Source organism: Lynx rufus, unplaced genomic scaffold (genome assembly GCF_022079265.1).
Source record: "Lynx rufus isolate CCGP_SWC_20201006 ecotype Redwood Valley unplaced genomic scaffold, mLynRuf1.p SCAF_45, whole genome shotgun sequence".
Taxonomy (NCBI): Eukaryota; Metazoa; Chordata; class Mammalia; order Carnivora; family Felidae; genus Lynx; species Lynx rufus.
Window position 1 is genome coordinate 1,065,212 of NW_025814862.1, and position 27,198 is coordinate 1,092,409.

At 49.6% G+C, this 27,198-nt stretch overlaps 2 protein-coding genes across 2 annotated transcripts in view; one reads left to right on the top strand and one right to left on the bottom strand.

Moving 5' to 3' along the window:
• Nucleotides 1-11,075: 11,075 nt before the first annotated feature.
• Nucleotides 11,076-12,533, top strand: CLDN5 (claudin 5). The gene has a single exon (XM_047098238.1). It carries the CDS (start codon nucleotides 11,228-11,230, stop codon nucleotides 11,882-11,884), a length of 657 nt encoding a protein of 218 aa, XP_046954194.1. The 5' UTR covers nucleotides 11,076-11,227; the 3' UTR covers nucleotides 11,885-12,533.
• A 2,635-nt stretch (nucleotides 12,534-15,168) lies between these two features.
• CDC45 (cell division cycle 45) overlaps nucleotides 15,169-27,198 on the bottom strand; it is a 33,348-nt gene continuing 21,318 nt past the window's right edge. Inside the window, exons 14-19 of the mRNA XM_047098269.1 lie at nucleotides 23,438-23,576; nucleotides 23,271-23,354; nucleotides 21,549-21,667; nucleotides 18,946-19,022; nucleotides 16,903-16,969; nucleotides 15,169-15,297 (exon numbers count right to left, since the gene is read on the bottom strand). Of these exons, the coding sequence (XP_046954225.1) occupies nucleotides 16,905-16,969; nucleotides 18,946-19,022; nucleotides 21,549-21,667; nucleotides 23,271-23,354; nucleotides 23,438-23,576 (484 nt within the window). The 3' untranslated portion in view covers nucleotides 15,169-15,297; nucleotides 16,903-16,904. The remainder of the gene's footprint in view (nucleotides 15,298-16,902; nucleotides 16,970-18,945; nucleotides 19,023-21,548; nucleotides 21,668-23,270; nucleotides 23,355-23,437; nucleotides 23,577-27,198) is intronic.

Sequence of the window (27,198 nt, forward strand, 5' to 3'; positions counted from 1 at the left end):
TGAGTAGGGGAAAGGCAGAGACAGAGGGAGAGAGAGAATCCAAAGCAGGCTCTGCACCATTAACACAGAGACCGATGCAGGGGTTGATCCCAAGAACTGTGAGCTCATGACCTGAGCTGAAATCAAGAATCGGAGGCTTAACTGACTGAGCCACCCAAGCACCCCTGCCCCATTTCTAATTTGTTTGCTTGGGGGGGTTTTAATTAAATATTTTCATTTTTTTAAATTAATTAATTTATTTATTTATTTTGAGAGAGAGAGAGACACAGCACAAGTAAGTAAGGGACAGAGAGAGAGAGTTGAAAGAATGCCATGAGGGGCAGAGAGAGAGAGTGAGAGTGAGAGACAGAGAGAGAGAGAAGTGGGGCTCACCTGAACTCGGGGCTCAAGCTCACTCAATGTGGGACTTGAACTCATTAATGGTGAAATCCTGACCTGAGTCAAAGTCAGATGCTTAAAGACTAAACCACCTAGATGTCTTTTTTAAAATTTATTTTAGAGCAAGAGAGATCGAGCACGTACGAGTGGGGGAGAGTGGCAAAGAGAGAGAGAGAATTTTAAGCAGGCTCCACACTCAGCGCACAGCCCAAGGTGGGGCTCTATCCCATGACCCTGGGATCATGACCTGAGCTGAATTCCAGTCCAATGTTCAACTGACTGAGCCACCCAGGTGCCCCTGGATTGCTTTTTTTTTTTTTAAATGATCAATTTTCAGAGTTCTCGACATATTGTGGATATTAGCCCTTTGTTGAATATGTGGAATGCAAATATTTTCTCCCACTGTGTAGCTTGTCTTTTCATCTTTTTAAAAGTATCTCTGGGTGCCTGGGTGGCTCAGTGGGTTAAGAGTCTGACTCTTGATTTCGGATCAGGTCATGACAGCATGGAGCCTGCTTGGTATTCTCTCTCTCCTTGTCTCCCTCTGCCCCTCCCATATGTGCACACATGTTCTCTCTCTCTCTCAAAATAAATAAACAATTTTTAAAAAGTGTCTCACAAAGAAAAAGTTAATTTTGGTAAAATTAATTGGTCATTTTCTCCATTTATGAGTATGCTTTTGTATCATGTCTATGTCCCAAAGATTTTCTCCTGAGTTACTTTCTTTTTTCCCCCTGAGTTACCTTCTAAAATTCTTTAGTTTTACATTTTACATTTAAATCAGGATTCATTTTGAGATTTTTATTTTTTATGGTGTGAGGTTTAGATTCAGGTTGGTTCCCCATCCCCTGTTGATATCTAATTGCTTTAGCATATTGTTGAAAAGATTATCCTTCCTCCATTGAGTTCCTTTTTATTTTATTGTGGTAAAACTTACAATCACATAAAACTCATCACTTTAACAATTTTTACAGTTCAGTGGCATGAAGTACATTCATATTGCTGTGCAACCATCACCACAATCCATCTCCAGAACTTTTTCATCTTCCCAAACTGAAACTCTGTCCCCATTAAAATTCCCCATTCCTGGGGCGCCTGGGTGGCGCAGTCGGTTAAGCGTCCCACTTCAGCCAGGTCACGATCTCGCGGTCCGTGAGTTCGAGCCCCGCGTCAGGCTCTGGGCTGATGGCTCGGAGCCTGGAGCCTGTTTCCGATTCTGTGTCTCCCTCTCTCTCTGCCCCTCCCCCGTTCATGCTCTGTCTCTCTCTGTCCCAAAAATAAATAAACGTTGAAAAAAAAATTTAAAAAAAAATAATAAAATAAAATTCCCCATTCCTTCCTCCCCTGGCCCCTGGCAACCACCATTCTGCTTTCTGTCTCTATGAATCTGACAGTATATACTAGGTACCTCATGTTAGTGGAATCATACAATACTCTTCCCTTTGTGTCTGGCTTAGTTCACTTAATGTAATGTTCTCAGCCATGCTGTAGCATGTTTCAGAATTTCCACATTTTGGCTGTTATGAATAATGCTGCTATGAATATTTGTGTACAAATATCTGCTCAAATCGCTGCTTCCATTCTTTTGGGCCATTGAATTGCCTTTGCATGCTTGTCAAAAATCAGTTAACTATACTTGTGTGAGGCTGTTTCTGGGTTCTCTGTTCTGTTCCATTGAACAATGTCTCTGTCCCCTAATAAGCAATATATTAACATCTATATCATAAGTCTCAAAATCAAATAGAGAGATTATTCCCACTTTATTCTTATTTTTCCAGAATTGTTTTAGCTATTTTAATTTATTTTCAAGTTTTAGAATAATCTTGTGTATATCTATAAGGAATCTTGCTGGGATTTTGAAGGGAATTGGCATTATAAACATCTTTGTCACATTGAGTCTTCCAATCAGTGAACACACAAAGCTTCTCCATGTATTTAGATCTTTGATTCTTTTCATCAGTGTTTTGCAGTTTCCAGCATACAACTTTTGTTCGCATTTTGTTAGATTTACATCTATGTACTTTGGTTTTTTGTTTTTTTTTAATTTTTTTTTCAACATTTATTTATTTTTGGGACAGAGAGAGACAGAGCATGAACGGGGGAGGGGCAGAGAGAGAGGGAGACACAGAATCGGAAACAGGCTCCAGGCTCTGAGCCATCAGCCCAGAGCCCGACGCGGGGCTCGAACTCACGGACCGCGAGATCGCGACCTGGCTGAAGTCGGACGCTTAACCGACTGCGCCACCCAGGCGCCCCTATGTACTTTGGTTTTTGAGGGATTGTAAGTGATGTTGTATTTTTAATTTTGGTTTTCATGTGTTCATTGCCAGTGTATAGAAGTGGAAATTGATTTTTGTACTTTGATCTTGAATCTTTGTATTTTGCTGAATTCATTTATTAGTTCTAAGGCCTTTTTAAAAAAGTTTATTTATTTTGAGAGAGAGAGAGCACATTTGAGAGTGGGGCAGAGGCAGAGAAAGAAGGGGAGAGAGCCATAAGTGCAGAACCCAATGTGGAGCTCGATCCAACAACCGTGAGATCATGACCTGGGCCAAAACCAAGAGTCAGATGCTTAACCGACCGAGCCATTCAGGCGCCCCTAGGCCTTTTTTTTTTTTTTTTAAGTTAATTTATCTTGAGAGAGAGTGCATGCATGAGCAAACATGAGCAGGGGAGGAAGAGAGAGAATTCCAAGCTGGCTCTGTGCTGTCAGTGCAGAGCGTGATGCAGGGCTCAATCCCATGAACCATAAGATCATGACTGGAGCTGAAATCAAGAGCAGGAGGCCCAACCAACTAACACTCAGGCATACCTATCTAGGACTTCCATAGCTGGATGGAAGGTTGTTGCTTTTTTTTTCTTTTAATGGCCCAGAATATGGTCTGCCCTGGCATAGGTTCTCTGGGCACTTGAAAAGAATGCATATTCTGCTTTGTTGGATAGTATTATATAAATGTTGATAAGATCCTGTTGTTTAATAGTGCTGTTGAGTTCTTCTATCTTCTTTCTGATTTTCTGTCCATTTGTTCTATCAATTGTTAAGAGAGGAGTTCTGAAGCTTCAGCTATAATTATCAATTTGTCTATTTTTCCACCCAGTTTTATCAGTTTCTCATTATTTCCTAGCTCTTTTGTTTGGTGCAAATGCATTTGTGATTGTTATGTCTTCTTGACACGTTGACCCTTTGTAATTAGGTAATATTTTCCTCTGTTTCTGGTAATTTTCTTAGTGAAGTCTACTTTATCTGATATTAATACAGCCACTCTGCATTTATTGGATTGATGTTTGCTTAGTAAATCTTTTTCTATCCTTTTGCTTTCAACCCACACATAACATTGTATTTGAAATGAGTTAGTTTTAAATAACATATATTTAGGTTATATATTTTTGTCTGCTCTACCAATCTCTGTTGTTTAATTGTATTTAGACCACATACATTTAAATCAATGTAATTAGAAGGATGCCTGGGTGGCTCAGTCAGTTAAGTGTCTGACTGCAGCTCAGATCATGATCTTGTGGTTTGTGGGTTCAAGCCCCACATCAGGCTCTGTGTTGACAGCTCAGAGCCTGGAGCCTGCTTCAGATTCTGTGTCTCCCTCTCTCTCTGCCCCTCCCCTGCTTGTGCTCTGTCTCTGTCTCTCTCTCTCTCAAAAATAAACATTAAAATTTTTTTAAAATAACGTAATTATTGATATGATAAAGCTTAAGTCTGCCACTTGATATTTGTTTCTGTTTGCACTCTCTCTTTTTGTTTCTGTTTATGTTTCCTGCCTTCCTGTGGTTTAGTTAAATATCTTTTAGAATTCCATTTTGAATTATCTACAGTGGTTTTTTTTTTTTTTTGAGAGAGACAGAGAGACAGAGAGAGCAAGCAGGGAAGAGGGGATAGAGGGAGAGGGAGAGAGAAAATCTTAAGCAGTCTCCACGCCCAATGCAGAGCCTGACACGGAGCTCAGCCTCATGACTCATGAGATCATGACCTGAGGCAAAATCAAGAGTTGGAGACTTAACCAACTGAGCCACCTAGGCACCCCTATAGTGTTTTTGCGTGTATCTCTTTGTATAGCTTTTTAATGGTTGATCCAGGATTACACTATTATACACATAACTCATCAAAGTCTACTGGTGTCAATATTTATCAGTTGGAATAAAGTGTAGAAACCTGCCTCCCTTTATGTCCTTTTATCCTCTCCTAATTATAGTATAAATATCTATATATCTCCTCTACATAGACCAAAAACCACTTGAGGCAGTGCAATAATTTTTGCTTCAAGCATCAAACATAACTTAGAAAATTCAAGAAGAGAAGGAATTTATTATATTTATCAGGATTTTGCTTATCATTTTCTTCTTTCCTGATATTTCAAGATTCCTCCTCTTATCATTTTCTTTCTGTTTAAAGAACACCCTTTAGTCATTCTTTTAGGGTACATCTGTGGTGATAAATTTCTTAGTTTTCCTGCATCTGAGAATATATTCATTTCCCTTGCATTCTTGAAGAATATATTCAGATATCAAATTCTGGGTTGACATTGTTTTTCTTCCAGCACCTAAAAAAATATATTACTTATCCTGTTCTCCATGGTTTCTGATGAGAAATCTTTGATCATTTGATTTGTTTTCGCCCTATAGGTGAGGGTGTCTTTTTTCTCTGATTCTTCTTAATATTTTTCTTTGTCTTTAGTTTTCAGAAATTTAATTATGATGTGTCTTAGTGTTGATTTTTTTTGGGTTTATCCTGTTAGGAATTCGGGCAACATCTTGAATCTGTAGGATTTTTGGTGTTGTTTTGTTTGCTACATTTAGGAAATTTTCAGCTATTATTTCTTTGAGTACTTTTTTTCTTTTTTTAAAATCCCTACCCTCTTTCTCTTCCCCTTTTGGAACTACAATGGCATGGATGTTAAATCTTTAGTTATCATCATACATTCATCATACATTTCCCCAAGGCTTTCTTTTTTTTAATTTTTCCAGTCTACATTCTCATCCTTGCTTAGATGCAATAATCCTATTGTTCAAATTTACTTGTTCTTTCTTCTATCCCCTCCATTTTGCTGTTGAGCAAAACTCTAATCTTAGTTTAGTCCCATCTACCTTGGTCAGAATGGGAAGCCCTCCTTGGCATGAGTAGAAGCAGAAGACAACTATAAGAAAATATAATTTAAGGGGCGCCTGGGTGGCGCAGTCGGTTAAGCGTCCGACTTCAGCCAGGTCACGATCTCGCGGTCCGTGAGTTCGAGCCCCGCGTCGGGCTCTGGGCTGATGGCTCAGAGCCTGGAGCCTGTTTTCGATTCTGTGTCTCCCTCTCTCTCTGCCCCTCCCCCGTTCATGCTCTGTCTCTCTCTGTCCCAAAAATAAATAAACGTTGAAAAAAAAAATTAAAAAAAAAAAAAGAAAATATAATTTAACTTGTATCTTCTACATATAGAAGGACTTTTTAACAGTTAAAAATAAAGGTAGGTAGGGGCACCTGGGTGGTTCAGTGAGTTAAGCATCCGACTCTTGATTTCAGCTCAGGTCATGATCTCATGGTTCGTGGGTTTGAGTCCCATGTTGGGCTCTACACTTACAGTGGGAGAGATTCTCTCTCTCTCTTTCTCTCTCTCTCTCTCTCTCTGTCTCTTTCTCTCTCTGTCCCTCCCCAGCTCAGTCTCACTCTCAGTCCCTCAAAATAAATAAATAAACTTAAAAAAAATAGAAGGCACAGTGAGAAAACCTAAATAGATTCAAATACTCAAAAATTCAAATTTCTGTAACATCCTGAAAAAAATCAGTAACAGATTTCATAGCAAATGGCAAAAGGTATGTGCCACATATATGACAGCATGTAATGTTTCTAACATATAAAATGAGAAAAACATCAATTCACCAAAGAAAAATTCACCAGAGGAAATAAAAATAAGCAATATAAATTAAAACAAAATTTTAACACATTGCTATTCAAAGCAAGTTAAAGATACCATTTTCTGCCATCCAATAAGTAAACTTTTAAAACTGTGGATACCCAGTGCTGGTGACAGGCAATGCAAATGCATACTCAGATAAGAGGTCTATGTGATACAACCTCCTGGATGTGAGCTAAAATTCTTGGAGGAATTTTTCCTTAGGAAATCACTCAAAATACCAAGACCTACTTTTGCAGCAGTATTATTTACAACAGAAAAACCATCATTTATCAAAGTATGTCTTGAGGGATGATTGCATAATTAATCATCATCATTAATGTTAATCCAGCATTCACCTTGAGCTAGGGAACACTGTCCCCTTGACAGCCCCTTGACAACCCTTTGATCCTTATCATCCCCATTTTACAAAACCTCAGAACAGATTTCCCTGGTCACATCCTGCTCATGGGAATGGTGGAGATAGATTCTATCCTGTCTCTGTCCAACCCCCAAGGCCATCTTCCGGGCAGTTAAAAACAATTAGTAATCATGAGGGTGTTTTTAACAAAGTGTAGACATGCTTATTATATGATGCTAAACAAAAAAGGCGGGTCTAGAATCACTTTATGATTTTAAGTGGAAAGAATATAAAATTGTTGTAAAATGCAGCATGCAGAGAAGGAAAGAATCGGAGAAGGAAGCGGTTTAGGGAGAGAAGGTGGACAGAGAGGCCATGGAGGCAGTGCAGGCATGAGGGGTGAGGAGTGGGAGTGGGGTGGAGGACTACTTCTGGCCCCTGGAGGCACTACTGTCATGGGCTAGCCTCCTCCATGCTCCCAAGGGCACCCTGGCCTATGCAGAGACCACCATTTGGTACAATCTATGACGTCATCAGGGGCCTACAGGACCCTGGGTCTCTGTCAACCAGAGCTCCCTGCCCTTCACTCCCCATCCCACTGGGGAAGTAAAAGCCACAATGTCCTCCAGTTTGAGCAAATAGCCAGTGGCACCTGTTCTGAGGACTGAAGTCAGATGAGCTGCAAAGGTCAAGGGAGCCAGGGAGGACATCTCAGGAACCCATAGAGTGATCAAGAATGGTAGCAGAGGACCCAGGATTGGTGACAGCCTCCCCCTCCAGACTTGCAGCCTCCATTGTGAGGGCTTTGTTATCAATGGGGAAAGTAACACAAGGAGAGGCCAATTCACTAGTTTGAATTGTGGATTCACTAGCTGTTTGTCAAAGGGTGCTCTGCATGTCCTCACAGGCCCTGTGCCCCTAGTAGGCCCCCAGAGCAGGGCCAGATGATGTGGGGATTCATGCTGCCTCTGGAAGCACCAAGAAAGGGCACCAGGAGGTGTTCTGTGATCAGACACTCTACAAACATCTGCTGCACTGAGGGAAAACATCCTTAACTGTTTCAAAGCCAAAAGATAGAAGGAAGGTTGTTTTTCACTTCCTGTGCAATTAAATTGGCTACTAGGAGCTTCCCAAACCCCAGTCCCTAGGAATCAGGAGCCTAAATTTAGACTGTCCTTGGAAGGTCACCAGATCACCCCTGGCTCTGGGTCAGTCGGCAGCTGCTCAAGATAAACTTTACTTTCTGCTGACTCAGGCCTTTCCCTCACACAATTAATGAGATCCTGCTGCACTTCCCCTGGGAAAGCAGAACAATAGCTGTAGATGAGCAGGTGGCCTTGGCTAGCACACTGGTCTGGGAGCTCCTCTCCAGAGATCAGGGATTCATGGCCCTGCCCAGGCCTGGACCCCTCTGACCTCAGCCTGCAGGCCCTGGCCCACTATCTTGCCCCAACCTCACCGGGCTCCATTTGCCCCTGCAGTCACCGTGCTCCTTCCCATCTCTGGACTATGACATGGAACTTCTTTTCTGGACCTTGGCTGAGCTGTCACCTCCTCAGAGATGGCTTTATCACTCTGCATCACACTGCCATCTCTTTACCCCATGGCCATGGGCACATCTGAAATGGCCCTACCCAGTTACTGGTTGAGGGCAGGAGCTTGCTGGGTGTGTTCTCCACCCAGAGACCATACTTGGTGCGCAGCAGGTTGTCACAAGACCACCACGAGTGGAAGGAAGGGCAGGTGCACACTCACGCCCCTCCTAGGTCTGGGCTGGGCTTTCTCTGTGCTGCTCTGGTTCCACCAAAGGCCTAGGCCACAACCAACACAGTGGTGTTGGGATAGAAATCAGACTGTGATAGGTGGAGACTGAAGCTTTTCCATCAAGTCCGCAAGATACTATGAAGCTGTCCCCAAAGAGACAAGGGCTCACTGGGGCCACCCTGGGGTGCCAGGCTGGAGGTGGACCCTGGGAGAGCCACGGTGAAGGAAGCAGGTGGGCAGGCAAAGGGGGAGATCCTCATGCTGGCTGCAGCTCCAAGCTGGCTGGAGGGGGTGGCAGTAGCCAGAAGTCAGCTACAGATCACAGGAAGCGCCTTGCCATGGACAGATGCATGAAGATGGTCACTGTGTGGAGGCTCATTCCTGGATACTGATGGGGAAAACCACTAAGCAGAAGGACAGTTCTAACTTGGGCATCTGAGAGTAGGGCTGGGGGACAGAGGCAGAAAGACATCCAAGAGCAAGTGATCTCAGCAGCACAACTTAGAAGATGAGCAGCCCCTACCTGAGGGACACACACTGCAGGCAGAAGAGGCCACGAGTGAGAGCAAGATCAGCCTGAGGGCCTAGAGAAAGACAAGTGTGGATGGAGCATGGAGTGTGTGCTGCTGGACTGGCCAGGCCCAAGGCAGGCAGGCAGGCAGGCACACATCACCCTGGGCAGCTCCCAGGAGTCAACGCTTTGATCACTTTGTCATGTGAGCCATGACAGGTTTCAGGCAGAGTGTGACCTGGGAGAGGGGCCTGCAAGCATGGCCTGGCTGCTCTGAGAACATACTGAGTGGGCAAGGATGGGGTCCAGACGGCCTGAGGAGGCTACAGCAGTCATCCTGGGAAAAGAGCAGTGTGGAGCATGGTGGGGGACTTGGGCAAGGTCCCTGGACTCAGGCCCAGAGGGAGCAGGATTGGGAAGGGGGTGGGTGGTGTAGCTGGGCCCCCTGGAGTGGACAAAAGGAGGGGATGTCCAGGAAGGTCTGCAGGGTGGAAGGGGAATGGCCCATGAGTCTGCAGCAGGAGGGAAGCAGTGAGGTGATAGCTGGGAGGAGGCAGTGGTCCTCAGAGCCCCATCCTGTGCAGGGATAAGGAGGTTGGGGGTGAGGAAAAGGTTAAAACTTCTCCCCTCTCCCCACCTTCACACACAGGGCCCAACAAACTTGCCTTGGGTGCCTCTCCATGCTAGCTGAACCGGGCATTGGCCTTATCTCAGAGCCAAATGAGGGGGGGAGGAGAAGGAACCAAGTCCCAGGAAGGACAGATTTATCAAAACTCCTAGGCTGTGGCTGGCCTCAATGTCAGGCCTTCTCTGTGGAGGGCCTTGTCCAGCAGCACCAAGCACCTTGGACCAGAGGAAAGAACCCAGGTCCCAGCCACCTCAGTCCAAGACATTACAGATTTTTCTGGAAACAAAAGGGCTGATGGGGAGTGGGGAGGGAGCTGCCAGAAAGGGGCTGGTGCCCTCATGGGGTTCTGGGCTGCAGGGTCTGTTGCCCCCACCTGAGTCTCAGGGGGACCCAGTGTCCATCCCAGCGGGCCTTTCGAGAAACGGCTGGGCCATTGTGCAGAAGAATGCCCGGAAATCCCGCGCCTCCCGCCTCCAGCGAGGATGGGGGCTCTTCCTCCTGGCCAGGAAACTCCAAGTTAGCTTCCGGAGGGTGGCCTGGGGCCTGGGGTGCCAGGGGTACCACTGCCACTGGTGGGAGGGCAGAGCACAGCACCTCTGTGTCCCTTGTGTTTCTCCTCCCTGAGGGCTAAAGGACGCCCCCAAGCCCCCGGCCACAGGCTGCTCCTAGGAGGACAGCATGTTTGTTGAGTCACTGGAGAACACTGGGGACTTCCTGAAAGTGGTGTCGCCTGAGCTGGGCCTCAAAGAATGGGGGATGGAAAACATCTCAGGAAGAGCAGTAGCCAGCACAAAGGTTGGGAGGTCCGGGAATCCTCGGCGTCAGGGGCAGAGTGGGGGTCTCCGGAGGCGGCAGAAAGGCCCCTGTTCCACCTGCTTCATATTGGGGAAGGTGATAGAGTGGGCAGTAGCGCTGGGCAGGACCTTGGGTTGGAGACCCACACACGCCTGCCTGGACTTGTGGTCTCTGAGACACAGTGCCAGGACTCAGACAGGAACTGCGCAGTAAAGGTGCAGAGAAGGGACTGGGGATGCGACTGGACTCCAGGGCGAGATTCCTGGAGTAATAGGCGGAGCTGTCGGACAAGAGTCTGCAACGCAAGCCTCTGCAAGGCGATGATGGTGAGGGGTACAGTGGAGCTGGCTTGGGTGGTAGAGACCTCCCAAGGGCTCATTCCTGGATGTAGCTGGAGAAGTTGGTGCAGTCATACAGCTCCCTGAAATGGAGAGGCTGGGACACAGGGAGTGGGGGCCCACAGAGCGCGCGCCCAGCTACCCCAGGTCAGTCCGGAGCCAGCTCTGGACAAGAGCCGGGCGGCGGCCGGGAGAGGAGTGGTCCCCGCGCCCTCCGCTACCCCCGAGGCAGTTGTTTCCCTAACTCCGGATGCCGGGGGTGGCTGTGATTGGTTGAGGGTCGACGGCCGGTGCACGGATTGGCTACTCGCGGACCAGAGGCTGGATCCGCAGCGCAGGGTCCGCCCCCGAACCTTCAAATGGGAAGCCCCCCCAGGAGGCGCCCGCAGTTCTGAGGCGGTGGAGCAGACTTGCTGGAGCGGCGGACGGGAGGCGGTGAGCCGGCAGTGAGCCGGGCGCAGAGGCACCAGGGCCCTCTCAGGCTACAAAGCCGCTCCACCGAGGCACCGCCGCGCCCTCCCGGAGGCCCGGAGGCCCGGGGGCCGTCGGGCGCCCATCTCGCCTTCAGCCATGGGGTCGGCCGCGCTGGAGATCCTCGGCCTGGTGCTGTGCCTGGTGGGCTGGGTGGGCCTGATCCTGGCGTGCGGGCTTCCCATGTGGCAGGTGACTGCCTTCCTGGACCACAACATCGTGACGGCGCAGACCACCTGGAAGGGGCTGTGGATGTCGTGCGTGGTGCAGAGCACCGGGCACATGCAATGCAAGGTGTACGATTCGGTGCTGGCGCTGAGTACCGAGGTGCAGGCGGCGCGGGCGCTCACCGTGGGCGCCGTGTTGCTGGCGCTCGTCGCGCTTTTCGTGACCCTGGCGGGCGCGCAGTGCACTACCTGCGTGGCCCCAGGCCCGGCCAAAGCGCGCGTGGCCCTCACAGGCGGCGCGCTCTACGCGCTCTGCGGGCTGCTGGCGCTCGTTCCGCTCTGCTGGTTCGCCAATATCGTGGTCCGTGAGTTCTACGACCCGACCGTGCCCATGTCGCAGAAGTACGAACTGGGCGCGGCGCTGTACATTGGCTGGGCCGCTTCGGCGCTGCTCATGTGCGGCGGCGGCCTCGTGTGCTGCGGCGCCTGGGTCTGCGCTGGCCGCCCCGACTTCAGCTTCCCGGTCAAGTACTCCGCTCCGCGGCGGCCCACGGCCAGCGGCGACTATGACAAGAAGAACTACGTCTGAGGGCGCTGGACTCGGCGGGGCCCCTCACGCCGGCCACTCCCGCAAGCGGGACGACTGGCCAGGGGCGTCGTGCATGGACCGCAGCCTACGCTAGGTGGTGCGGCGCACAGTCTCCGCGGAATGGCTGGTTCTGCCCCTGGACGCGGCGCACCGGCCGACTGAGACCTTTCACGCGCCCGCAGCCCGTTCTCTCCTACGGCCACTAGCCGGGCCCTGCCCGGAACGAGAGCCACGCACTTGGAAGGACTTGCTCGGTTTCTTTTTCGGTGCGCAGAACTTGCTCCGATGTGAGTGGGGCGCGGGGTTCCTTAGGCTGAATGGACAATGGACCAAAATGCCGCTTTCCTCCCCAACCCTCAGGGTCTTGGATGCCGCCATCCTCCCCAGCGGCTCCTGCTGATTCCAGCCAGGCAGACGGAAAGCCCAGGGACCCCAGCCTGGACTGCCGGAGGGCTGTATACAACCGACCTTTACCCCAAGATCGGGGCCTGAGCCCAGGGGGCCTTGAAAGACTTGGCCTGGACCTCCCTGCCTCACCCCGGCAGCTCCCCAGGAGAGGATTATGGGCACTAGATCCTGCGTGGGGAGCCAGGGCCCTGCCCTCCTTTGCAGCTTGTGGGGGAGGGTAAGAATTTGCTTAGTAAATGGTTTGAATACCCTCCCACCTGTGTCCTGTCCTCTGTCCAGTCACTGCAAGTGCCCAGCAGCACCCCTCATCCACCCATCCACCCACCCACTCCTCCCTGAAAGGCCTTTTTGGAGACCTCCCAGGGCTGTCCCTGGGACCCAGAAGATGTATGGCCTTATCCCTGGTCCTCCCTGCCACTCAATCACCTTCCCACTGGGTGGGAAAAATAGCTACAGCTCATAGCAACCCAGGAAGGTGAGATCTGTAGTTAGAAGAGCCTGGGGCAGGAGGGTGATGCCCAGAAGAGGATGCAGGTTGGAAATTACTCCCCCCATCCCAGGTCCCCCAGCCACCAGCCAGAGTGTGGCATTTTCAGATGCAGGAAGTGCTGAGGGTGGGCTGCCAGGCTGCTGGCTTTGAGGAGAGGCCTGGCTCCATGCACCACAGGTTGGGTGTTTTCCACCAGCGCTCTCAGGGCTTGCCTATCTGTGGATCACAGCAAATGACCAGACATCTGTAAAACACTGACTGGGACCTTTCAGTCAACAGTGCAGCAGGAACGGGCAACTCCAGGATGTGTGCTTGGCTCCAGCAGAGCTAGCTGTAGGTCCACAAGCACGTTGCTATGGGGAGGAGGCACTTGTGCAGGTTGCCCAGAGAGTACCCGGGCCAGGCTCCAGACCCTTGTCCTGGCTCTTCTGCCAGTCTCAGCGCAGACTCTGCAGGGCCCGTACTCATGTAGCTGGCCTGGCAGCCAGCCCAGAGTTGTACTGACCATTAGCACCTCTGTGCCAGCCCCTGCCAGGAGCACCCTGTGTAACCGTCCTCCTGTGAGTGGGACCCCTGGGAGCCAGTACTCGCCTGGGCCAGGAAGCCAGGGGTTGGGGGGGGGGGTCACAGGAGAACAGAGCACACCAGAGTTATCTATTGCAGTCACTGAGAGCTCCTTGCTTCCAGCCCCATTCTAGGTGCTTGGAATGAAAGCAGTTTTACTTCTGCCAAAGGCCAGGGCAAAAGACAGCCGTGGATGGGGGGAGGGAGGAGTCTGTGGGGAGGAGCTCCAAGCCCAGGCAGCAGAAAGGCTTGGCATCTGCCCCCAACCCTGGCCTTGGGGACCCTGTCCAGAAATGCTTGGGCCAAATCCAGTGGCAAGCAGTCTCCCAAGCCTGGCCAGACTCCCCACTGTGGGGAAGAACCCAAGAATATGGGCTCAGGACAGCTGCGACGAACACTGCTCTGAATCCCAGCGTTTGCAGCAGAGCCAGTGAGTTGAACTATTGGGTGGCCTGAGCTCCTTGCAATGGGATGAGCTGTAGCGAGATGGGTCCCATAGCATAGAGGTCCTCAGTAGCCCCCCCGGGCCTGTGTAGCCAGGACCACAGAACAACCCTCAAATGCAAGAGTGTGTGAATCTGGGGCCTTGGCTCTTGGTGGGGCTGCTGAAACAAAGGTCCTTAACTCCTGGGGCCAGCCACACTGGTGTTTGGCCAGGAGTGCAGGCCCAAGGCTACATCCCACACAAGCCTAGAGCTTTCTGACTTCTTTGGGACCCAGGCATCAGCACAGTCCCAATGATGTGAATGGCCAAGGTGGGCAGCTTGAGGGCCCTGAGGAGTTAGGCTGCTGCTGCCTGACTCATGCCAGGCCAGCCAGGAGCACATTCCATTTACTAGAGGTCAGGCAGGAGGAGCCAGCCTCCAATGCGGCCAACCTTTCCAAAGGTTATGCCCCTTTCCAAAGTTCACCCTTAGACCTGGCCACCCATGTCCTCAGTTCCAGGCCACTGGGGCTTTCCACCAACTTAAAGCCTACCCAAACCACTCTGCTTCCTCCTGCCCAGGGCCCCAGGCACCACACCCAGGTGGCTGTGTCACTCTAGCCTGCTTCCTTGGCACCCTCACTCCAGGCACAACAGCCAGATAGCCTCAGACACTTAGGTCAACAGCTCTCTCTTACCTAAAGGGCAGGAATGGCATCCTCCTTGCCTCCAGATTCCCTCAACCCTTGCCAGGGCTCTGGGGACATCTGGGAGAGTGGGACCACCAACTGATGGCACAGCTCCCGACTGAGAACTCTTGCTGTTCTGAAGACTCTGAAAGTTGCCAAGGTCCTGTCCTGCTCGAACCTTCTGTGACCCGGATGCCAGTTAAGCCATCTCCGTCCAGGGCCCCTTAGCCAGCCACACCCTTCCCAGGTGAGGACTGTGCCCTTGCTATCTGCTTGACTCTCCCAGCAGCCTGGGGGTGCTGTGTGTCTATGGGGGTGCCAGGACAGGAGGTGCTGGAGGGTAAGATGGCTGTGGGAGGGTGGGCCTGGCAGGGGGACACGGTCAAGAAGGTGGGCTTGAGATGTTGCCAAGGCCAAGTGGACAGGAAGAAGTGATGGGAGAGCAGAGTGAGGTCCTGGCTGGCATCACTGGGCAGTGGTCAGCGCAGGAAGTATGTAGAGGCCCAGGTGTTGAGGCACCCGACATCCACCACCCCCTGCTTTCCAGGGAGCCTGTAGGCCACCGCCCCCCCCCCCCCCCACATGCTGTTTACTGCTGGGCCTTGAGGTTACCCAGGACACAGGAAAAGGCTCCTCCACATCCACAGAAGGCTCAAGACAAAAACAAGTGCTGTCCCTATGACCAGAGCCAAGACTGAGGCACCAAAGCTAAAACAAACATTTTATTCCATTAAAAACCCACTGTGGGTGTCTAAAACCATGTCCATAACTTATAGTCTAAATAAAACCCAGTTAATATAAATTAGGAGAAGGAGGACGCATCAGAAGAAATCAAACTCTAGAAAAGAAAAAAAAAAAGTAAATTTCAAACAATTCTAACGTCTTTCCAAATTAAGCAAACTGCTCAGGCCTTGCCTTTGACATGCTGGGCTTGCTTCTGAGTAGCCTCCACCACTCACACAGGTGAGGAGTGGTGACCATGGGTGGAGGGCCGCCCCAGAACTGAAGTGCCCACTGGCCAGGTCCAGGCTGTCATTTGCTTGAGAACCTCCAAGGCCTCATGGCCCTCCACCACTATATCGCCCTGCAGACCCTGCCAGTGCCCTGTCCAGTCTCAGCCCCGTGGTACCTTCACAAGGTTTCTCCCCTGGCCTGGAACGTCTCCCCATACTGTCCCCCCACCCACCTTCCTGGCTGGCTCACTGTGCACACTGTCATGGTGGCAGGGCACACAGCAGCACTGGCATCATCACTGAGCAGGCCGCAGGGGAGGAGTATGCTTCAAATACCAGCCCCCCACCCAAAAGCCCCCACTTGTAGCCTTTGATTTGGGTCATAAACTTACACCCTGCCCCCATCTGAAGGCTCAGTGCTCATTGTCCAAGGGGTGTTAGCCCCACTTCAGATGAGGAACCCGTCATAGCCTGGTGAGGTACCCAACAGACCTTGCTGAAGACCCGAAGGGTCTGAGTCCAAAGTTCCTCCCCAACACGTGCCCCTTTATGCCCTAGCCTACTCTGAAAGAGGGACTGTGGGGTCCCTGAGACCCCCTATATCATTCTCAGCAGAGCCCACTGGGGCCCTGACAGGGGAAAGGCACCTGCCCTCCACAGTTTCCAACTCACTATGGATGGTGGGGGAGCAGGAAGACCCTGGGCCAGAACAAGGGCACCCCTACCTCAGAGTCTTGACAAGGCCTGTCTACCACAGCAGTGGCTCCAGCCCAGGGCTCAAGGAGATGCAGGGCTGGGTGTGAGCATCCACTGTGTGGGGGGCCCTTCAAGAGAGATGGCATGAGTGGCACTGGAAAGAGCCCCAGCTGGTGAGCATCATTGTGGACTGCCAGTGACAGCCTCATGCTGGTGCAGGCCCACAGAGATGACATTTTATAGTTATTGATGAGTGGCTGCCAACAGCTTTGTTTTCTCCTAAGTCAAATGCACAAGAGCCCAGATAGGAGCCTCTGTGGGCTCTTGCCCAGAGCCTGATACAATGCTGCAAAAAGCAGCAAAGCTCCAGGTGTCCCTCCCCTGCCCCCCCTCGCCCACAGGGGTCACCCTCTTTCCCAGCAGTGCCAGGAGGCCTGTATTTCATTCACTGATGCCCAGCCCATAGTGTGGTCAGGAGAGGGTAAATGCCAGCTCTTGCTGAAGGAGTCCCAGGAAGCTTAATGAAATTAGCTCTTTCAAAAATGCCCCGTTGTGGCACTGCCGCCAGCCCAGGGACATCCTTGGGAAAAATGTGTTGGTCCCAAATCTTAGAACACTGCTTGGGTCTGAAACCCAAGTAGAAAAGCCTGGCTTGAGGAGGAAAAACTCAAAGCAGGGAATGAGGGGCCCTCTTTACACTTCAACAAGGCTGGCTTTGTGGCAGGGCCACCCCCAGCCTCTTCTGGGGAGCCCCCCTGAACTCTCCAGCACCCCACCCCTCCCCCACATCTCACCATCAGGACAGGAGAGAAACAAGTGCATCCAGAAACTTGCTCCGATCCTCTGCTTTCAGTTCAATTACTGAAGTAATGAAAGAAAAACACCTCGTGAGGTGGAGGAGTAGGGCTGAGGGTGAGGGAGCAGTAGGAAAAACAAGTCAGGGTGTTTGAACTCCTTCTTCCGAGTCATCCAAGATGGGAATCACCCTCCAGCACATTTCAAAATGTACTCAGCTCCTTGAGGCCTGGAAAATTTTGAACTCAGAGGTTGTACTTCACTGTCTGTATTTAATCCTCAGAAACTGCTGGCTGCCCTGTTAGTGAGGCTAGCTGGGCTTATAGTCTATGGGGAGGACCCTCTGGGCAGCTAGGAGATTGGCAGTGACAGCCAGTAAGGGGGACATGGGATGTGACAGTTTAGAACAGATATAGGCAGAGACAGGCCTTCCCATCCTGCTGGACACAGAGCCCTGCCCCATCATGGGTTGCAGGAGGCCCTGAGTCTTGCTCTGGCCAGTCTCTCGGCTTCAGTGCTCTCCTCTGCACAACAGGGACACGATGTGAACTGCCTCCATTTCTGGGGGGCCATCAGACTCAGACAAGCACATGGACCCTCATCAAACAGGGCAAAACTGGACCAGCCTGGTCCTGTGAGCCATCTGTAACCCCAGGCCAAGTGTACCCAGGTGGATGCTGGCCTGGCTCCCTCTGCCGTGTCCCTCCTCACTGCTCTCCACCCATGGGGGAAGCCGAGTAACTCCCAGCCCGCAAATCTTCTGTGAGAAGCTGGGACATCTTGCAGGCCAGCCAGCACCAACATCTCCCACATTGGTGTGTGCTGCTGCTGGGGTTGAACCCACCCAACATAGAGCCACAGCCCAAGTGGGCCCAGCATGAAAGAGCTGGCTTTAGATGACTGAGGCAGCTGGGATAAACACTGGGTCACTGATGGTAGGAACTCATTGTAACAAATCAGCTGATGGTGATGAAAGACACTGTCCTTTCTCACAGATGGGGGTTATGGGCTGAAGTATATTCTCCCCAAGTTCTTGAGTAGAAGGCCTAGCCACCAGCGCCTCAGACAGCATGTGCTTTATTTGGAGAGGGGGCTCTTGAAGGTGTTTAGGTTCAATGAGGTCATATGGGGGAGCCCTAATCCAGTCTCACTGGGGCCCTTATAAGGAGACAAAGACACAGACAGAGGGACAACTGTGTGAGGACACAGCCAGAAGACGGCCATCTGCAAACCAAGGAAAGAGGCCTCAAAAGAAAACGATCCTGTGTACACTTTGATCTTGGACTTCAGCCCCTACAACGGTGAGAAACGTACTTCTGTTGTTTAAACTTCCTAGTCTACGTATGATGTTAAGGCAGCCCGAGCACACTAATATAAAGGGTGAGGGGTCACCATGTCTGTTTTACTTAAAAATCTGTCAGTGAGAATAAAAAGTAAATATGGCTAAATGTCAACCATGTTCCACGCTGGCCTATGGAGAAAACTGTGGGGTGTTGTGGGGGACACTGGCCAGCTTGCAAAGCCACCCCCTGGACTGGGCTCTTCCATTCTCTGGGTTCATGCAACATAAGGGTGGGGCCAGTACCTGGGCTGTCACAGGACTATGTGGGACCCTTCATGATAACACAGATAAGAGCTGCTGGCCTGCAGTGGTGGCCAGCATAGCCTTAGAGGCAGTGCTCTTGGGTTGCCATAAGCCCTGTTTCCATACCCACTACCCACAGAAGAGGCAGGTGACCCTGATGGGTGAGGCTGGCCCAGGAGGCTCTAGAGGCCAGTCTTCGGGAGTCCTTTGTGAAGTGGTCTCAAGGGCTGGACTGTAAGGCCGAAGCCAGGCTTATGGCTCTATGGGCAATACCTGCTCTCTCTCTGCCCTGGGAGCCCACCAGAGGCAGGGGCATCCTAGAGCTCCCTGAGCCACCGGGTTCGGGGCTGGCTCCAAAAAAATGAGGGCTGCTTGCAAGGTATTTCTAGCGATGCCAGCTTCCCTAGTTCAAGGCCAGCGCTGACCTTGAAAGGGCGCCAGTACAGCAAACTCTTACCTGAGAGGTCAAAATGGTTGTGCAGCGTCCGAGAATTGGTGCCCTCTGCTGCCTTCTCAAACGCCCGCCCAAAAAAGCTGCAGACATATAAAAGGTCTGTTGGGAACCCATCCACTGTAATGGACCTTCCTAAGTCCCCAGAACAGACATTAGACTTGGCCCAGACTCCTCCCTGGCCGCCGGTTCTACCTGTTGGCACTCATACTCCTTCCTGGGCCACTGTCCTCTGAGGTCTCACCCACACTCACTAGATAGTCACCTTCTCTTGCTGCTGTTCAGCATCCAGCTGGACCCTGTTCAGCCCTCAGGGCATGAGTGTCCCTGGGCACCTCCCAGGGTATGCCCTGACTGTAGCCTCTCTCGTGCCTGCCACCGTGCCGGCAGCTGGGACAGAAGCAGAGGCTCAATGGGAGGCATGCTGGGATGGGAGTCTCGGCCAAGGCTGGGTCACACACAGGGTGGAGATGGGAGGAACCTGCAGGGCCGGGCTACAGTGTGCGGCCACAACTCAGGGGCGCAGGAGCATCAAGGGTGCAGGTGTGCGGCAGGGAGGCACACCCAACCCCTGGGGGCTCAGGGTTGCTGCAGGTAGTAAGGGCTGGCGGTGGAGGGAGAGCATCATGGGGAAGGGACTCGGGCTGGTCACAGTCAAGGAGAACAGGAAGAGGAGGGGCGAGTGCTTCAAACCTCTGTGGCAACTCTCACTCGAGACTGCATACCAGCCAGAGTGAACCACTAACCACAGTCACATACAGCAACAGATTGATGACTGGAGTGAGGACGCAGGCAGCTGTGGTGGCCTGTGGGGGAAGGGCTTGCTGGCTGTCTTGGGAACACAGCCCAGGAGCCCCTGGCCAGCTCCACCCCATATGACTGAATCCAAGACCCATGGCATAGCTTTGGAAAGCAGCCCAGCAACATGGAAGCATTTGTCTTAAAAAAAGTCCATTGTCTCTCCCAACTTGCTACCTAAATGGCCTTTGCAGACACAGAAGGAGGTCAAAGCTCACAAACCAGAGCTAGGATTGATCCAGATCCAAGACCAGCGTCTTCCACAGCAGAGGCCAATAAGAGCTAACTGGGAAAACTGAGGAGCACAAGACACTAGTGGTCCTTGGTCCCCAAGCTGCCCCACTTGGGGGCTAGGTGTCTTGCTGCCAGCTGTCACTCAGTATCTGACCAAGGTCACCTCTTGGGATGTGTTGGGGAGCACTGAGACTCTGCCAGAGAGGCAAAGGATGGTCACACATAGCCCCTGGGATTAGTCACAGGGCTCTCTGGCCATGCAGAGCATGAAGGGGGCAGCAGGGAGAACTGGGGAGCCCCTCAAGGCCCTGCCTGTTGGCCAATACAATGTCTGGATGGAGTGGGCAGGAGAAAACCTGACCTTGCTGCAGGAGGAGAATAAGAACTCAGCCCAACAGATGCAGGGAAGACGTTTAGAAGACGGTGGGAGAAGCTTCTCAAAAGCACAAGAAGATGAACCTATGCATTCACAAACCCACTGGTACAATGTCCACAATAACAAAAAGTTAAAAACAGCCTGAATATCCAATAGAAGATGACAGGTAAACTGTCACCTTCATTTAACAGGTTTCCTACTGCTAGAAGTCACTTTTGAAAAAATGTGCATAAAGGGCTGATACTTGGTGAGAAAACAAAATGCAGAAGTACACCACTGACGAAAGTCCAAAACGTTTCCTAGACGCTAAATAAAGAAAAGGTTGAGGGAGGACAGGGAGCCATCACCCCAGTCTGGGTGACTACAGCAGTTCTGCAGGCTTCTGCCAGCATGCGGGCGGTGGGGGGTGGGGGGGTGGTGGTGGTGTGCTGGATTCTCCACCTGCTGCCCAAACCATGGGGGTGCAAGTGAGCTCAACTTTGGAATGGCAACTCTGTGCTGGCAGGCAGCAGCCTGGGTGTGCACGCCCCTGCACATACTCTAGTGAATGATCTTTGGTATTTCAGCTCTTACAACTAAACTTTTAAATGTTTGGCAAATGTCTGAAGTGGGGATTTAGTGAATAGTGACTCTGACTCACTGGGGTGGGGGAAGGGATGGGAGACACTGCCTGGATCTCCTCAAAGGTTAGTGTGAGGCCCCAACAAGATGGTGATCACTCATGAAGGCTTTGAAGGCATTGTACAGAGTTGGTCTCAAGGATCCTTACTGGTGAAGCCTAATTTCTGGGGTGGCTGACCTGAAACCCCTCAGATTTTCAGTATAAACCATTTGTACCTCAGAAGAGGGTTCTGGCCCAGGAAGGGCTGGGGTTCCTGCCCAAGGCCACACAGAGCCAGGATACCTTATCACACCTCGCTGTAGGTGTGGAGCCCATTCTGGATCCTGGAAGAGCCAGACACTCTTGTCTGGGAGGCCTTGAACAAACTAAAAGAATTCAAAAGTCCAGTCAAGGGGTAAGACAGAGGCTCAGTGGCTAACCTGCAGCCCACATATTTAAACCCTCACAGTCCCGCCACATGGTGGAAAAGGCTATCCTTGGTGTGGCGGTGAGGGCAAAGATCACCCAACTCAGCAGAACCCATGGGCCAATAACACCCCTTGAGATCCCAACTCCCAGGAGATGCAGAACCCGGCTCACTTCTTCCTGTCTGAGCTGTCGGTCTCTGGGGGGATGCCCACCACAGTCACAGTGCCCTGCTCCACACTCAGGGGTGCGGCCATCACCAAAGGCAGCAGCTTGCAGCGCCGGTTCTTTGTCTGCGGAGGTAAATTGCACCCTTAGTCACAGCCCCATAGGGCAAGCGCACCACTCCATGCCTAGAAGCTCTAACAGGGCCAGCCACCCACTCTCCAAAAACCTCCAGGGGCTTTCTCTCACCACAGATGCTCAAGTCCCCATGCAGCTGCCCCCCACGCTGTGACACCCTATTCCTAGCCTCCTTCTGTGCCAGCGTCCCTTGGTTGTTCCCTCCCTCACCTCCTTTAGGTCCTGAAGCAGTTGTCACCTTCTCCAGGAGGACCCCCCCAACCAACCCCCCTCCGTCATCCTGCTTCAGCTTCTCCATGGCGTGCCACCATCTGACACCATACATAATCTTTCGTCATCTGTCCCCTTGCCAGCATGCATCCGCCTTCAACATGGAGACTCATGTGTTTCCTTCACTGCTGTACCCATTGCACCCATACCCTATAAAAGAGGTGACCAACTATCCTGATTTGTCCAGGACTGAAGGGTATCCAAGGGTCATTGGTCACCCTATGATATCAGAGCCTGGCTGGTGGTGACTGCTTAAGGAATATTTGATAAATGATGGGTCCTGTGAAGCGGATATTCATTCATCCTTTTTACAGATGAGGAAACTGAGGCCAGAGATCAAATAATTGACCTCACATCACACAACTGGTAAACAAGGAGGCTGAGATTTAAAAGAAGCCTAGACAGGGGCGTCAGGGTGGCTCAGTTGGTTAAGCGTCCAACTTCGGCTCAGGTCATGATCTCGTGGTACATAAGTCTGAGCCCCATGTCAGGCTCTGTATGGACAACTCAGAGCCTGGAGACTGCTTCAGATTCCGTGTCTCCCTCTCTCTCTCTCTCTGCCCTGCCCCCACTCACACTCTGTCTCTCTCAAAAATAAATAAACACTAAAAAAATAATAATAAAAGAAGCTTAGACAACTTTAGAGCTCATGTTTTGTCCCTAGTCCAACTTTTGTCATTATTTGACTGTCTTCACATAATACTCAGATAATCATTTTATAGGTCAGTTCAGTGGTATGAGATAATGTCAACATCCTATTAAACATTTTGTTTAGAGTAGCCCCTAGTGTAAACTGTCATACAGGAAGCAGAGTAAGACTTTGATTGTTGACATGTGTGGGATCATCCCTTTTGTGATCATACCCAGGGGGTGTGTTAGCCTGATGTTAGCTGGGTAGGGGTGGGTGTCCCAGGCCAAGGCAAAGAAGGCTGTTAGGCCATACAAAAGATGGAACCACACATAGAAAAGGGAAAGCCAGCTCAGAAAACAAAGTTTTGCTAGGAAGCAAGTCTGTGCTACAACCAACTTCATCTCTCCCTGATCTGCCACAGCTGAACATAAGCTGTAGCCTCACATTCTCCATGAGGTCCCTTCCTACTTGTCCAAGAGACCAGGATGGCCAAGTAACAAAATCAGAGCTTCTAGGAACTAGAAGATTCCGAAGGGTCAGCTGAGGAAAACACAGCTCAGAAAAAGTGAGCGTTTTCCTCAGACCCCACAGCTGGTGCACGGCCACCAGTACCTCAAGGCCAGCCTCTAACGCCTAGTCCAAACTCTGCTCTGGGCATCTACCTTCTGGCACCCACCCACCCAGTTCCTCACCGAACACACAAAGGACTTCAGCAGGTGTCTGCTGAGCAGGCTCAGGGATGCTGGCTTGGAAAATAGCACAATGTCCGGAGTGCCCTGCAGGGGAAGGACACAGAGACAGTCAGACGGGGCTGCTGGCAGGCGTGGCCTGGTGCTCAGCTGTCCACAGGAAGCCTGACCTCCATGAGGGAGCAGTAGAGGAAGGGCCCCTGGGAGATGACAAGGTTGGTGCAGAGGCAGCTGGCGATGGTCTGCTGCGTGGCTCGCAGCTGCTTCTTGGCGAGTTCCAGGCCATGGTAGAGTTTGTCCAGGTTACTCCTGTAACACGGCAGACACACAGCTTCAGCATAGAGTCACAAACAGAGCACTTGGCTCCTGGGAGGGTATATGGGGATGAGAGTTTCTTTCTTTCCCTCCTGAGTTCCCTTTCATATGAAAGGAAGGAATAAAACATACATAAACCCAGTGACAAACATGAGATGTGGGAGGGGCATCAGAAGACAGGAAACTGAAAGCCAACAGAGGGAAGACACTGTCCAGCAGGACCTGGAAGGTGTCCAGAGGGCTCTGACAGAGGGGCCAGGGCAAGGTCCAAGAGGAGGATCAGGGACACCTCACCTGACGGATGGATTATTACCCTTCCCCCCACGAAAGGAGGGTTCTCCTCTAAATACATTAAAATGAACTCTGTGGAGAAGTGCACCAAGAAGTTAAAGGTCTCAAAGTGTCATACTGGCTCTCGACCTGCCAAGATGAAGCAATGCCTTCTAGCCTGTATGCTATACCCAAAGACCCAGTGCCTCACCAGGTTTCCACAGCTCCCCCTCTTGATCATGAGGACCACCAGGTATTTGAGAAATGCCTATGCCCAGAAAAAGTGACCCTAGATGAAACAGAGATAATTTGGAGAACAAAAGAAAACTTGAAATGAATTCTAATTAAAATCTTCAAAGGAATTTGGGCAACTAAGATATTTGTAAACCAGTAACAGGATGCCATGAAAAAGGAACAATCAGAAACTCAAAGTGTTTGTGGAAAGTAAAGTGATTGCAAAAAAATAAAAAATTCACTCAAAGGATAAAGTCAAGAAGCTTCCTTAACACCAAGAATAAGACAAACATGGAAAACATAAGGCAAAAATCAGACAGAGCATTATTCCAGGAAAGAAAGAATAAAAAAAACACATATGTATGTTTGAGAGGAGTAATAAATAGTACAAAAGAATTCCCAAGCTGAAAAATCTGGGGCTTTGGATCAAAAGGGCTCGCCTGAGAACCCAGTACAATCCATGAGGCAAGATCTACCCAAGACACATCACTATGAAATCACAAAACACTGAAAATAAAAGAAAAAATCCTGCAAGCTTTTTTAGGTGGGGTATGAGGCATTGATAAAGAAACAAGAACTAAGATAGCTCAGACCTCAATTAGCACCACTGGCTGCTAGAAGACAGGAGAGCAATAAAATCCACATTTAACAGGAAATTACCTTCAACCTTGAATTGTATACAAGCTATACCAGGGACCAGGTGAGGGTAGAATATATTGTCAGATGTGCAAGAACTCAGAACATTTACCTCATATGTGCTCTTTCTTTAAAGAAAGAGAAGTATGCTCTAAAAAAATGAAAGGCTGAAAAAACCAAAGACAAGGACCCTAAGAAACACTGGCTCCAACCCAGGGCAGAGTCAGTGCCTGGGACTGGCACAGTCAGTGCCAAACATCAGTGGTGGCAGCGAACAGCAGGCCTAGAGAGCTGCAGGTCCAGGCTGGTGTCAGAAGGCAGAAGCCCAGGCTCTCCTAGACAAAAGGGACTCAAGGAATAGCTCCTGGAAGTAGAGCTGAGGAAAAAACTGGATATTATAAAGAAGGCAATTAAGAGTTCCAGGAAAAACAAAGAGCATCATCAGAAAGTAACATAATCACTGCACACGAGTGATTCTGGAACATTGATTTTCATCTTTTAGAATCAAATCTATAGTCAAGGATGAGATGACTTGCATTCTATTCTCTAACCAAGTGTTATTAACCCTAAAAATATAAAAGCATAGATTTCACAAAGTAGAAGGTATAGGGAGGAGAAAAGTAAGAATGCTAATATCTTTTTCTTACAAAGTAGGGAGAAAAGAGACAATGGTGATAGAGCAAGATGCAAGTATGTTACAGTTACAAAGGAGCTAAAAACAGTGGCACAGGAAGGGAAAGGAGCACAAAAGAGGAATAAATATTCTGTCATAGCAGGAAGTCAGTAAACAATGTCTAAAACTGCTCCATCAACTCTGGGATGAGGGCATCAACAGTTGATACTATAGTTTTGGGATTTCCTTATATTTCTAGATAAAAATAGAGCAACCACATTGTAAAACCAAAAATCTAGGACTCTCACGACAAGAGAATAAGGGAACACTGTAGACCCCAAAATATAAGCAGGGGGAATAGACCACCAACTGGCCATAAGACTGGTGTATCTTTGGGAGTTAGTGTGGGAGGGAGCAGAGAAGCAGCAAGAGCTAAGAATGTTTAAAAACACCAGGCAACTGGGGCACAGTGGTTCAAAGTGAGAGTTTTACCCTGTCCAATAGCAGGTGAGTGCAGGAGCTGTGATAAAGTGCAAGGGGACATGGTAAAGACTAGGGGGCCGTAGCAGTCTAGCTCTGACCAGCCAGAGCTCCTTTCCACTCTGGGTCCCTCACTGAGGAGAAACTGCCAAGATGGAATCAAAATTGAGTAAGACAGAGACAATATGAAAAAGGAAAAAGAAGGTACAGATAAAAATGTACCTGGGATTGTAGTGGAGGTTCTAGCAGTTGGAAAGGAAGAAGTAAAACCATCTCTATTTGCAGATAACATAATCTTGTATACAGGAAATCCTAAGAAATAACTAAAACCTATTACAACTAAAAACAAACAAACAAAAAAACTATTAGAGCTAATATATAAGTTCAATACTGTTGCAAGACACAAGATAAATATACAAAAAGCAACTGTATTTCTATGCAATAGCAATCAGTAAACAAAAATAAAATTAAGAAAACAAGTCCATTTACCATAGTGTCAAAAAGAATAAAATATTTAGGAATAAATTTAACAGGGGCAACCTGGGTGGCTCAGTCGGTTAAGCATCCAACGCTTGATCTCAGCTCAGGTGATGATCTCAAGGTTCGTGAGATCGAGCCCCAAGTTAGGCTCTGTGCTGATGGTGTGGAGCCTGCTTGGGATTCTCTCTCTCCCTCTCTCTTGTCCCTCCCCTGCTTGTGAATGTGCTCTCAAAATAAATAAACATTTTAAAAAAAGAATAAATTTAACAAAAGAAGTACAAAAAGAATTTATTCTCTGAAAAATACAAAACGTTCTTGAAAAAAATTAAAGAGGATCTGAGTTAATGGGAAAACATCCCATGTTCATGGACTGGAAGACTTCCTATTGTTGAGACAACAATACTCCCCAAATTTATCTATAGGTCCAAAGCAATATGACTTCTTTGCAGTATCTGACAAGCTGATCCTAAAACTCATACGGAACTTCAAGGAACACAGAATAACCAAAACTAGCTATAAAGCTACAGTAATGAAAACCATGTGGTATTGCCACAAGGACAGATACACCAATTGATGGGACAGAACTGAGAGTCTAGAAATAAATTCTCATATTCACAGTTCACTGATATTCAACATGGGTGCCAAAATGATTCAGTGGGGGGAAAGAAGTCTTTTCAACAAAAGGTATTAGAACAATTTGGATGTACACATACAAAAGGATTAAGTTGAACCTGTTCCTTGCACCAGACACAAAAATTAACCTCAAATGAATCATACACCTAATGTAAAGGCAAAAACTATAAAACTCTGAAGTGGTTTCTTAGATATGACATCAAAAACATAAGAAACAAAAGAAAAAGGATAACCTGAATATGACTGAAATTAAAACCTTGTGCTTCAAAG

What these genes read in the sequence shown, in the direction of transcription:
- CLDN5 (XM_047098238.1), top strand. Translation starts at nt 11,228, where the DNA reads ATGGGGTCGGCCGCGCTGGAGATCCTCGGCCTGGTGCTGTGCCTGGTG.